Raw genomic sequence first — 13,681 nt, forward strand, 5'->3', positions numbered from 1 at the left:
ACGCTTGTTTTTTTATACACATCTTTATTTTAAGAATAGCATTTTCAGTGGAATATACTGTTCATAACAATATATATATTAAGTCTTAATACATATACATAACACTTTTTATTTAAATAACTTTTTTTTCCTTTGTTCAATAAGGTTTAACATTTTATGGGTGATTTTCACTGGTTCACAGTGTTCACTTATTCACTCCTCGTGAATGTTCTGTGTTTTTCTCAGTTCTTCTTTTTCTCTTTTTCAGTCCCACTTTTTTGACACTAGATTCTCATCTTTCTCTGTTAAAGAAAATCAGTTATGTGAGACAGGATGCCATAAAGATTAGTCCACAACACTATTGTAAAGTTTGAATAATATAGGCATACATTGATTTGCAGCACATAATCCTAAATGTCTTTAAAGTCATAATTAAGTATGTAAATATTCTTTAAACTAATTGCTTTAATTGAGCAGAATCTGTACTGTTTTAACCAGACAGAACCACATATATGAGGATGAATTTGGCATTAAGACATTAAGCATCTACAATGGCATGTATTACTATATGGAGCATTACTGTACAGTCATTACTGATTCAGATCTGAGGAGCCCAATGAATGACAGTATAATATTTACATGTCAATCAACAAGCCAAAGAACATAGCACAATTTGTCTAAACACAAACAGACACAGGGCCGCAGGCAGAGACAGAGAGGATTGTGGGATACCTTGCTTTGTTACAGGAATATGGAGGGGAACAGGATTAGGCTGGAATGAGATAAAGAGGGGTTAAATAGGGGATTGAGTAAAGAGTAAGAAGGAGAATGGTAAAGAGGAGGAATATTTACACCACTGGAAAAAAATGGGGTGTAGAGAGGAGGGTTTAAAAGTGATAAATATAGGAGAATACAATTTTAAAAGGGAAATTAATAAATCATCATGGGAATTTATTTGCTTATTAATATTAAATTAGTTAGTCAAGTCTTCATTACATACAGTAAGTTGTTTTAACTAACATTTAGTTTTGTGTTTGTATGTTACATTTTAAATATGCTTAGTGTTTAGTTTAGTTTAGTTTAAATATCAGTATTTAGGAACTGTTATATATTTACATGAAAATTTATTTATCATTTATTTAATATTTTGTGAATCTAAATTTGTCAGTATGTTTTTGTGTGTGTGTTAAATTGTTACTCACGCTCCAGGTAGTTGCGAGCAACGAACTTGAGCACCTCGTCGATGAGGATGACGGGGAAAGAAAGCTTCAGTACAACGATCCACTGCTCTACATTGAGATGGGTTAGCTTGAAGATCATCTGTTAGAAAAAAGGCAGGGATTAGCAAATGAGAAATGACAGATGATAAAAAGCAATTGGATTTAAACAGAACGATGCAATAAACTTCAAATGAATTAAAGAAAGAAAAATATTGGCACTTTTATGCATTTGCCATTAAATCCAGCAGTGTTTGGGAAATGTAAGTGTCTATGGGCTGGGCCTAATCATGATCTCCTGGGCACATATGTCTTTGGTCGCCCTCTAATGGCAGACCCTTTAGCCTGATATATTGATAAACACACAAACTGAACCAGATTTAGCATGCTGGATGGATGCAGTACTTACAGGCAGAGGGTCCACATAGATGATCATGAAGTGCAGAGACATGGAGAGAGACATGGCTCCAACCAACCACAAATTGCTCCATGGAGGCATACGCAGCAGAGACTGATTCTCAGACAAGCTGCAAAAACATGCACCAATGTATGTTACAATCAGCAAAAAGTACATTGAGCTACTTTGTGATGTTTGGATTTGGAGTAGGTCAGTTCTGACCTGTTAAGAGCGTTGCACATCTCAATGGTGACCAGCACAGACAGAGCCATTGTCATGGGTGGAGCGGCCTCAAACACCCCGCATTCAATGCCGGCAAAATCCTCGTTGTCAGCAGTGCACTGCATGAAGTGGGACTGGGGACAGAGAATAGGTACAGTATTACTATTTTATTGTGAAATGTATCACGTTGTTACTGTATTTTATAGTTAGCAATTGCTTCATTCTCAACATTCAGAGATGTCAGGCAGCAACTATTGTATCCCTGTAGCCAGTGCCGCAGTCCAAGACCATATTTTTAGGAGCATTTGGAATACACTCTGACTTGAAAGAGCTGATCTCGACTAGTCTTACTAGAAAATATCGTCTTGGACTCTGTCTTGAGTACTGCAACACTGCCTGTAGCATTATAGTAAGATAATGCTAGACTCACCAGCTGGTAGAAGGAGACCATGGGGCCCTCGTCGCAGTAGATGAACCACCACCCAGCAGCAGCAACAGTTGCAGCACCAACATAACCTGAGAGTAAAAGAGATTGAACAGAATATGTAATGCAATCTGAGGTAATCAGGGAATGACATGAATGCATAGCGAACCTATAATGGATCACGAATAAATCAGAAGAATGGAAAGTAGCATACCTCCAATGGCCAGGTACCTGAAGAACAGCCAGCCAGAGATGAGGGGCTCTTTGGGGGAGCGGGGAGCCTTGCCCATGATGTCCAAATCAGGTGGGTTGAAGCCCAGAGCGGTGGCAGGAAGACCGTCAGTCACCAGGTTCACCCACAGAAGCTGAACGGGGATCAGAGCCTCAGGAAGACCAAGAGCAGCTGTCAGGAAGATACTGAAGAAGATGGAGAAAATAAATAAGGTTTAGAATCAACCTATGCCTGATTTCAGAAGGTAAATAGACATGTGTGTGTGAGCGAGAGGCTGTCACCCACCAGACGACCTCACCGACGTTAGAGGAGATGAGGTAGCGGATAAATTGCTTCATGTTGTTGTAAATGGCTCTGCCCTCCTCAACAGCAGCCACAATGCTGGAGAAGTTGTCGTCGGCCAGGACCATCTCAGAGGCTGACTTGGCAACAGCGGTGCCAGAGCCCATGGCAATGCCAATCTCTGCCTTCTTTAGGGCAGGAGCATCATTCACACCATCACCAGTCTAGAGTATGTATAATGGGGGTAATGGAATATTAAAAAGGTAAGACTTCATTTTATAGTAAAAAACACAAGCATTGTAAGTTTAGTGGATTCTAAACTACTATGCAGTCCACTTCAACTTAAAGGAGTGACATTTTCTGACCAAGTGACCAAGATCCTGTCTGGTCAAAGATGGTCTTTGGTCTTTTGTCCCATTTAATTTGCTCCATTCAGTTCACTTACCATGGCAGTGATCTCATCAAAGCCTTGAAGGAACTCAACGATCTTGCTCTTGTGAGAGGGCTCGACACGAGCATAACAGCAAGCCTTACGCACAGCCTCTCTCTGCTGGGTCAGTGGCAGGTCATCAAACTCACGGCCAGTGAAAGCACGGCCTGTCACATCCTCATCATCAGTGAAGATGCCAATACGGCGGCAGATAGCCACAGCGGTACCCTTGTTATCTCCTGGACACGAGAAAAGTTGAGAAGTGTTATGATATTTTCAGGATTACTGCATTAATATTAACCTTTTCTTTTTTCAAATGTTCTGTGCCAAGTATAAGTGAAGTATCATTGTGGGAGATTACAAGTAAGCAGAAATTATAATTTAAAGTTAACATCACAAGCAAGTTTACTGTTTTGTAGTTACTTGTACAGTTTACAAGTTTACACAATATGACCACCTGTTTTATTAACTTTTTCAGGAATAGTTTTTAAAATAAAGAGGCAAAGCAGGATTAATCGTTGTGTCACAGAGCAACAAACATACTGACAGTCTGCTTAGAATGACATGTTCCAGTGCTGTTTTGAAAATGTAACATGGTTTACCTGTGATCATGATCACACGGATGCCAGCAGCCCTGCACAGCTCAATGGATCCAACAACCTCTTTACGAGGAGGATCCAACATACCAACACAACCCACAAAGGTGAGATCAGTCTGTGAGGAAAGCAAAACAAAGAAGAAGAAAATGCAGGGTTAAATCATGTTAGATGGAATATTTGGCCATGTTTATCTCTCTTTAACAAAAATACCTCATAGTCAGCAAACTTGGTAGAGTCCTCCAGGTTCATTTCCTCCCGTCTCAGAGGGTTGTCACGGGTTGCCAGAGCCAGGCAACGCAGGGTATCACGGCCAGTACCCCATTCCTTGATCACAGCCATGATCTTATCCTTAACTGGCCCAGTCAGGGGCACACGGGTGGTGCCAACACGCACATAGGCACATCTCTCAATCACACCCTCAGGAGCACCCTACAACAATAACGGTTTTGTGTTTTAGATTCTTTTTAAGGTAATCATTTTTACTAGTTCATTTTAAGGATCGGTCTTACCTTGACAAACATCTTGTTTCCTACAGGGGCCTTGGAGGCCTTTGCAGGGGAGCAATAGGCAGACATGGACTTTCTGTCACGGGAGAACTCAAGAGTAAAGTCCTTCTTCATAAGCTGTTTGATCACCTAGGAAACCAAGAGCAGCAAACTACATAGATATAATGACCGATATGGAATTTACTGAAAATTCAATCTCGCCACATGGCATTTAACAGTTGCACATCTCAATCCATTACAAAAATCCAGCCATAAACTCAAGTGTGTAGAAATAAATACTACTATCATAACTATCCTTGAGATATTTCAGTCATGAAAACAGGACTAAAGATTTCAACTTAGAACTGAAATATATTCAGACACAATACAGCTGTCCAAAATGAACTTAATGGGCTCAGAAGAGACTGAGATACTTACAGTGCAGCATGTATTGGCTCTCTCAACCTTGGACAGACCACGGACGTCAGTGTTGAATACGTTCATCTTTTCAACCAGGCAGCACAGGGCAGTCTCTGTAGCCTCACCCACTTTCTCATAGATTCCTTTAGACTGTAAAACAAAGAGAGTGAGAGTAAAGCTCTGTTATTGCTCCACAACTGGAATAACATAGATGAGATTGAGACAGAATAAAGGTTTGTTTACCTCATTGAAGTCCAGAGAAGAGTCATTGCACAAGGCGCAGATGGTTGCCAGCTCAACAAGGCCATCGTACTGGCCACACTTGACAGGAAGTCCACTCCTAGTACTGCAAGGTGAAGAAAGAAGAATGGTGAGTCTGTGTGTGCTTGTGCGTGAGTGTCACTTAATAAATATAAAATCACTCACACTTCTCCCTCTGGTGTGTACTTGGATCCAGAAATGTCATACTGGTCAAGAGCCACAGATTCACCTTCCACCTTATCAACGATGAACATCTAAATACAAAGAGAATTAAGTTTAAAACGGTGTAAAGGAGAAGGATTTTCTGGTTGTATCGAGATGACTGGTATATTAGTGATTGCTTTTGGAGTTAGATTCTTGCAAACCTTTGTAACACACATCTGGTTGGTGGTGAGTGTGCCAGTCTTGTCTGAGCAAATGACAGATGTGCAGCCCAGAGTCTCTACAGAGGGAAGAGAGCGGACGATGGCATTCTTCTTAGCCATGCGTCGGGTTCCCAGAGCCAAGCAGGTAGTGATGACAGCAGGCAGACCTGCTCGGAAAAGAAAAGAGTTAAATACTTTCTGTTGGATTTGCTCAACTTACAAAGTCTGCATTGAAAAGAGGAGTTGTGAATCTTGTCTGCATTTTACTCTTGATTTCACACTGATTTGTTTAATGACTCCTGTATTCTCACCTTCGGGGATGGCAGCTACGGCAAGAGCCACAGCGATCTTGAAATAGTAGACAGCACCACGGATCCAGGAGCCGCCGTGGACTGGGTCGTTGAAGTGGCCAATGTTGATGAGCCAGACAGCCACACAGATGAGGGAGATGACTTTGGAGAGCTGCTCACCGAACTCATCCAGCTTCTGCTGCAAGGGGGTCTTCTCCTGCTCAGTGGCAGCCATCTGATCACGGATCTTACCGATCTCAGTTGAGACACCGGTGGCAACCACAACTCCGACAGCCTTGCCAGCAGCGATGTTAGTGCCCTGGGACAATGAGAGGGAGAAGATGTTTCAGGGCTAGTGCTGGAGAAAGATGAGAACAGTAACAAAAGGCTGAAGGAAGGGAAACTCACAGAGAAAAGCATGTTCTTCTTGTCCTGGTTGACAGCCCTGAGGTCAGGAACAGACTCTGTGTGTTTAATCACACTTACAGACTCACCTGAGAATAAAGTGATACAGGAGGTCAGAGAAGGCCAAAGAAGTATGTGTATTTTTGTGTGTATTGGGAGGCCAGATATTGTAAATCAGAGACTAACCAGTGAGGATAGATTGGTCCACACGCAGAGTTGTGGAGCGGATGGCGGTGAGTCTGATATCAGCAGGGACTTTGTCACCAACTACACAGGAAAAAGTTAAGAATTGAGAGCACGCATATATGAAGAACAATACATGCTCAAAACTAATACTAACAAAGTATAGAAAGGCTCTAGAGTGACACTTAGTGTTAGGGGTTAAGGTGTCTCATCAGTCCTATTCTTGATTTGATATGTTTTCTTTCAATATTTCCAATTATTTTATTAAAAGTTTCTAAAATTACGTATATTCAAAGCTTCTCTAGGATATCAATCTGATTAATGGTTTGGCAATGATTTATATATTTTTTTCTAGTCCAGTCTAGGTTGTCCAATCCTGTTCTTGGAGGTCCACCTTCTTATAGAGTTTAGCTCCAACCCTACTAAAACACACATGAACCACCTAACCAAGGTTAGTAGGATTAATGAAATATCCAAGCAGATAGGTTGGAACTACATTTTGCAGGAAAATGACCCACCAGAAGCAGGATTGGCCCCTAATCTAGTCTAAAGATGTCACTGTCAATAATGTTTGCAGATCTTTTGGTGAAAGATTAGAGATCAAAAAGGAGGATCTGATCAAGGGACAATTGAATGAAAAAGAAAAGCAAGGACAAGTTGACCTTCATAGTGGTGTAAACAAGAGGCCTGGAGAGAAAAATGAGTGATGAGGAAGGAACAGGTGGAAGAGGGAAAGAGAAGGGGCTAGGGATCGAGAGAGGGCAAGTAGAGGAACAGGTGCTGGGATGTATTTATATACAGGCCTTTTCTTTGCTCGTGCTCTCGTGGGTTCTTTCAGCCTTTTCTGATCCCATTACTCTATATGCTTCCTCCCGCTGTCACACACACCCCTTAATTGCCTTAAAAGGATGCTCACACTTTCTCAAGGGCATGAGTCCCATATAGTCCTGTCCCCTCTACACATGTCTCATGTCTCATTACTTGACATCGTTGTGGTTACATAGTGTAACAGTTGGCTTGAAGGTGTTGCTTACTCTGCATTTCCATTTTCAGACGCTTGTGCTATTCTGATGTGTGTGAGGATTATGGGATCGTTCTGTTCTACCGATGCTCTGCTGTCAGATGCTCAGATCCATTGGTATACCTGACACTTCCACAATGTCTCCAGGAACGATCTCTCTGGCTTTGATCATCTGTACGCTCTTTCTGTCAGCGCGGTAGACTTTGCCCATTTCTGGCTCATACTCCTTTAGAGCCTCAATTGCACTCTCTGCATTGCGCTCCTGTAAAAACAAACATCTAGATCAGCTCCTGCTCCCCTTAGGATTTTACACCTTAACAACCCTCTGCTTCCAAGGGTGTGCATACTATACTTTCTAAGTTACTATTGTGCCAGCCCCATGGATCCTTGATGAAATCTGACCAGCCTCTAGTATTTTTACCATTGTCGTCATGTGTGTTCCTGAGGCCACTAGGGTAAATACGGCTATGCCTTTAACCTGTGATGTAATTTACACCACATTGAGTTCTTCAGTTTTGGGCTCTTAAGTTTCTCTTGAAATGTATGAATTTTATTGTATTATATCACAAAATATCAAACCAAATGGCATCTCATTGAAAATGTCTAAAAGTAAAGTTTATTTCTAAAGTAAAGTTGATTATTTTACGAAATAAAATAAACTTTACTTTATATATATATATATATATATATATATCATTTCTTTATTTATATTTTTTTTGTTGTTTGTTTGTGTGTTTGTTTTGTTTTGAGGCTGCCTTCAGTGTCCAAATACTTCTTGGGGCCACTGTATTGGGAATGTAAAATTGATGTGCATATTCACCTGCCATACTCCAACCACAGCATTGGCGATAAGGATGAGGAGAATGACCAAAGGCTCGACAAAGGCAGTGATGGTTTCCTCACCTTCCTCAAACAAGGCCAGTACCTGATGAACGGAGAGAGAGAGCTGGAGTGTGAGAGAGACATCTAAGATCCATTCGCGAGGTAGAAAAGAAATAGATTAAAGATCTAATATTTGTGCACCTCATTAGAGTCTTAATTAAAGAACCAGTGGGTGTATGTGAAATTGTGAATGAGTGTGTGCATGCATACCCTCTGAAAGACACCCCCCCCCCTCCCCTCCCCTCCCCTCCCCACCCCTCCCCACACACACACACACACACACACACACACACACACTTACACTTACACTTCATCTGAACATTGAGTTATGGTTGAAGTGTACAGCTGATCCTCTTCCAGTAATTCTCACATGCGTGCATGCTTTACTCGATTTACGGCACGGTAGCACCTGCTGTCTGTCTTTCTCTTCTTCACCTTTACAGTCTTTCTACTGAACTGTCTTTCATTCCTTCCATCTTTGACACTTGTGGGTGGATACAGTTTCTTGGACTGGCTTAAGACCACCTTAAAATAACACTCTCTTCCTCTCTCTGTTTTAATCACTCACTCTTTTCTCTTTTTCTCTCCTTTATTTCTCTGTCCTTGCTTCTCTTCAAAGCTTCTTTCCTGGCCTTCTAAGGCCATAATGACAGCTGTGATGTCATGGGCCTGAACAAAACAGCAGAACTAATGCCGCCTGCTTCATTTATTCCAAAACAGATTTGGAAAAAAGAAAGAAATGCAGTTTTATGTGCCGACACGGTTTCATTATCGGTATGGAATGTACTCAAATTTCAACAGCAAGTGTGCATCTGAGACTAAAAAAAAGATGCCTCATGCTAGTGGTGTTGTTTTATGCAACCATAAGGGTTCCATACTACCCGGCACAGATAAACAGCTGGATTATGGTCTACCCATTATATACACACATATATAAGACACAGGGCTGAAGGGTTACCATTTAACTTGATTGACAGGAACGGATGGGAATGTGGGAAATGTGTCCCTGTCCTTCTCATGTACATTATTAATCATTGTCTGCACCCATAAATGAAAGCCTGTGAAGTCATTAAAATGTTACAGCTCTGTGACTTTAGACTTAACCTAGGTCAGCATAACCCAAGCTATGAAATTACTGAATTACTGAAGCACTACCTGTGGAAAGTGAGGTTTCTGAAGATTTAGACTACATTATGATGCCATGGGGTTTCTATTTACTTACAAAAGAGATGCAGGCAGCCAACAGCAGGATCCTGACCAAGAGATCTTCAAACTGCTCAACCACCAGCTCCCAGATGGTCTTGCCTGAGAGAGAAGATAGGTAGATAGATGCATATGATAGACAGACAGTATGCGTAAAATGCAGACATGCCATCAATTCTAGGTCTAGGTCTTGTCATATAAAGCTATAAAAACAGTAAACGAAAAACATACCTTCTTCAGCGGGCAGCTCTGTGATTGGTTGATTTAGTGCAGTCGACAAGATGAATGGAGGAGGTGGTCAAAACAGAACCATTAGAATTAGACATTAATATTTTTCCCATCAACAATCACCATAACATAGCATATTAAATAATTGTATAATATGGTTCATTCTGAAATTAGATCGCACAAATAAAACTATTCAATTAGTAGTCTAGCAATTTGTCCTTCTGTTTGACCTTCTACTGAAGTCCCTGTAGGCTTAAAATGGTTCCTGTGTTTCAGCTGTCACTTTTTTTCTTTCTTTGTCTTTCGAATCTTGCTTTTGCAACTTAATGTTATTGTGCAGCATGGATCAATGCATTTATTCAGGGTTATTTCGCCTTTGGCTGAGAGCTCTAATTTCTTCTAAATGCAGCATGTTCTGATAAGAAAACACTTCTGGAGATGTATGTGTTCTCTGTTTTCAAGTCTTAAGATACAGTGTTACTCGTTCATCTTGTCTGATGCCTGTTCTCAACTAACTAATCACAACTTATTCCACACAAAACACATTTTTAATACGAAGTAAGGAATTCTTCCTTCAAAATGGCTTGTTCTGTCAATTCACTCCAACTTTGTTTCATTGTAATCAAACATCCATTCATATTTTAAGAAGCCTCCATCCACTTGTCCATGCTTTCCTCACCGTTGAATCCAAACTTTTCTTGGTTTTTCTTGACCTGATCTAGAGCGAGGCCTGTGCTCTCGCTCACGCCGAAGTAGGCCAGGCATTCTGCTGTTTCCTTGGTGTGTGCGTTCTCCATCCTGTCTGCTCAAAGGGGAGACTTCACAAAAACAATACAAGATGTAGGTAAGTTGGATTTCCACTCAGAAAAATTTAGAAATGTCCAGTTTTAACACTTTTTACAGGTCATTGAGAAACTAATAAATCCCTTAATTATAAAAAAGAAAAGAAAAAAGATTGAGAGAGTACGCACCAACACTTTTTAAAGTGTAGGATAGGGACAAAACAGATGGCCCCTTGATTCTCTCTCCCCTCTCTCTTTCTCTCTCTGCTCTCCTTCCTCTGGAGCGCAGGGCTGACTGAAAGTGCAAACTTCCACTCATCTCCGTAGAGTTTTATAAAGACACCAGGCAAACCATCGCCCAGGTCACACCCAGAGGAGGCCCCCTATTGGCTGAGACAATACAGATATGGTGGGGAAGGGGCAAGGCCTTGGGAAAAGAGATGAAGAGATGTGATTGGAGCAATTGGGTGACAACTGCAGAGGGTGTGAGCAGCCTTGAAAGCGGGGTTAAAATTGGGGTCTGTTTTTGGAACATGCACCAACAGGGGAATGGAGACGGTGAATGGGGAATTGTGGTGTTGGGACTTTGGTGGGGAGGGTCAGATGAATGATAGCTCAAATGATTTTGGGATGTTGATATGCATGACCAAGGACTTGGATTTTTGTGGGGATTAAAAACTTGCAGGGCTTTGTTATAATTATGTGGTACAATTATGCGGTACGGGATTAAAATATCTATCCATTCTATAAGAACTATAATGTGAGGGTATACGTCTGAAAATGTATGAAGACTGTCAGGTCTCCATCCTCAGAGAGGATTAGCACCTGGGATGGAAAAAGTGAGTGAGGGTAAAGCAGCACTTCAGACATGGCAAGTGTGCTGTAAAACAGTCTGAGGACGGATTAATTAGCAAGAGTGTATAAAGAGGGAAAGACAGAGGGGAAAAAAGTAGGAAGAAGGGACGTTAAGGTACAAATGAGGGCTCAATGTTTATAATCTTTTATCTTGTTGACAGATAGTTTGGATGAATAGACAGAGATGGATGACTGGTTAAATAGTTTTTGTCAAACCAAAGCAGCGACAGGAAGAAACCACCATGTGATTTTAGCCCATTTAATGCCCATTCTTTATTCTTTTATTCTTTTTCTAAACTTTCTTTAAAAAGTTTTTTAAATGCAATGCTTTCAATTAAAAGCTGATAATTGAGCAAAGCAATGGATAAAGTAGGACAAACAAGTTTTTTCATTTAATATTTCTTCCTTTTCCACTGTATTGTGTAGTGGAGATCTTTAGTTGTTTAAAATATTGTGTGAGTGGGTTAAGACATTTGGCATCATAATTTAAAACAACATAAAATGACAAATGATGGTCATTTTAATCAAGTCGCAGGATTACTCTGTCATTCTAATGTCAGCTGAAACTAAATCCATTACATGGACAACATGACATGATCAATTTAAAAAATTCTCAGTGTTTAGTATATTCACTTTTATTGGCTACATTATTTGCAAAGGTCTAGTAATGCACAGTCAAGTCAAGTCAATTCAATTCAAGTCTCCTTAATTTATATAGCGCTTTTCACAATGCAGATTGTTTCAAAGCAGCTTCACAGTGATTCGTCTGTACAGCAGATCTAGAAGAAAATAGTGTCATAGTCCAGCTTAAGTAAGTTCAGTGATGGTTAATTTTTGTTGTAAAAAAGTTATTAATTTAGTTCAAATATATATATATATATATATATATATATAGCCGCTCTGGAGAAAACAATGATGTCATCGACCAGCTCAGTTCAGTTCTCATACAAGGGTGTCAATGCAGGCAGATCAATAATATTGTTGAATATTAAGTGTCTCCAACTAAGCAAGCCAAAAGCCAAAGGTGACAGTGGCAAGGAACCAAAACTCCATCAGGTGACAGAATGGAGAAAAAAGCAGGCTCAGTCGAGGGGCCCGTTCTCCTCTGGCCAATGAACCAACAGTGTACAGTATGATTATGATTCAGGCAGCATTACAGGTCAGAAGTCAGATTGGATCAGAACGTTTCAAATATTTCGAATATATAAGTCTTATCATATGTTTTGGCACTTGGTCATGCAGTCCAATGTGCATTACACATACAAGCACACCAGAGCATTATAAGACTGTCAGATGGGTAAGTAAATGTCTTATGCATGTTTTATTATAAACAATACAATGGATGATCATTTATGATAATGTTTTCATTCGTCATCTATTTACTTTTTTCACACTTTATATGCTATTTGGCAAACAGTCTCTATCACTCATTCCCTTATTTCCAAGACATCACACTTTATAGAACACACCACTATCTGTGTTGTTGTTTTTAATTGAAACTATAACAGTTAAAGTATAGTCTTCGTAAACTAAATAGTATAGATAGTAAAAAGTATAATAGTAAATAATAAATAGTAGATAGAAAAACGTAGTTGCCGAGACAATATTTCTAATTTTCTAAGTTTAAGTACTAAAATGAATAAAACTAAATATACTGAAATAAATATGAATTATAGCTAAATAGAAAAAAAAGAAAATAATAATATCACAAAATATCACAAAAAAATACTAAACCTTAAACTAAAATGAAACTGAAAATACAAAAATAAATGCTAATTCAAAATATACATAAAATAGTATATAATTAATACAAAAATAATTCTGTCCACAATAAAATGTTTTATTTAACATAGTATGTTCATGCTGGTCTACAATGCTCAGTATAGTCTCTGAAAACCATTCATTGCCTCTCCCCACTGAAATGTTTGCGTGAAGACTTGTTCTCCTACTTCAGCTATTGTTATGTAGGTGTTACAGTGGAACTAGACACTCTTGTCTGTGTCGGTGGGGGCTGATGGTTCTTTTGGTACTTGTGTAACTGTAGATTGAGTTGCAGTTGTGTGTGTCCTGTATAAATAGATCTGAGTGATGTGGACCAGCAGCAGCTCAACCCAATTGTTGGATTTTTGCTCCAGCCACAGCTCCAGTGCTGCTGAAGAAACGGAGAGCATAATTTAGCCATTCTTAGCCAGTGTTAATGTTGAAGTTCACACACAGGTCTCATGCATCCTGTTTTGTTTCATTTGTCTTTCTCCTGTTATTTCACTCTCTTGAAAGTACTTTAAATATTTTTCACCACTGACTCTCTGTGACTTTTCAACTCTGACTCCTTGCTCCCTTTCTGACCCTGGCCCCCATCAGGTGTGCTTGTGTGTCATGATTCTGACGTGCCTCCCTGTCTCCCACAGAATGTGTCCCGATGCTGCTGGCGTGTCTGTGCTCATGTTGCAGCATGTTTCACATAGCTGCAAAAAAAAAAAAAAAAATCATTCAGAGTCATTGGACTTTCTTATATTCAA

General features: G+C 40.0%; 1 protein-coding gene across 1 annotated transcript; it reads right to left on the reverse strand.

Moving 5' to 3' along the window:
• Positions 1–4: 4 nt before the first annotated feature.
• Positions 5–10,643, reverse strand: atp2a1 (ATPase sarcoplasmic/endoplasmic reticulum Ca2+ transporting 1). Its single transcript, XM_082136493.1, has 24 exons — positions 10,497–10,643; positions 10,205–10,343; positions 9,529–9,546; positions 9,317–9,399; positions 8,033–8,137; positions 7,336–7,474; positions 6,195–6,275; positions 6,012–6,097; positions 5,625–5,922; positions 5,314–5,480; positions 5,114–5,202; positions 4,931–5,033; positions 4,706–4,837; positions 4,292–4,417; positions 3,993–4,211; positions 3,786–3,897; positions 3,199–3,422; positions 2,757–2,977; positions 2,454–2,656; positions 2,246–2,331; positions 1,816–1,949; positions 1,606–1,723; positions 1,182–1,299; positions 5–281 (listed from the first exon to the last, which is right to left on the reverse strand). Exons 2-24 carry the CDS (start codon positions 10,320–10,322, stop codon positions 244–246), a joined length of 3,018 nt encoding a protein of 1,005 aa, XP_081992619.1. The 5' UTR covers positions 10,323–10,343; positions 10,497–10,643; the 3' UTR covers positions 5–243.
• Positions 10,644–13,681: the final 3,038 nt, after the last annotated feature.

Source organism: Leuciscus leuciscus (assembly GCF_965113295.1).
Source record: "Leuciscus leuciscus genome assembly, chromosome: 1".
NCBI lineage: Eukaryota > Metazoa > Chordata > Actinopteri > Cypriniformes > Leuciscidae > Leuciscus > Leuciscus leuciscus.

Bases quoted from the DNA above. Each gene is read 5' to 3' on its own strand.
- atp2a1 (XM_082136493.1), bottom strand. From the start codon at position 10,322: ATGGAGAACGCACACACCAAGGAAACAGCAGAATGCCTGGCCTACTTC. The intron at 8,138-9,316 runs GTAAGTAAATAG...TCCGTTCATCAG, and splicing joins TGGCTGCCTGCATCTCTTTT to GTACTGGCCTTGTTTGAGGA. The intron at 6,098-6,194 runs GTTAGTCTCTGA...CTTTATTCTCAG, and splicing joins GGACCAATCTATCCTCACTG to GTGAGTCTGTAAGTGTGATT.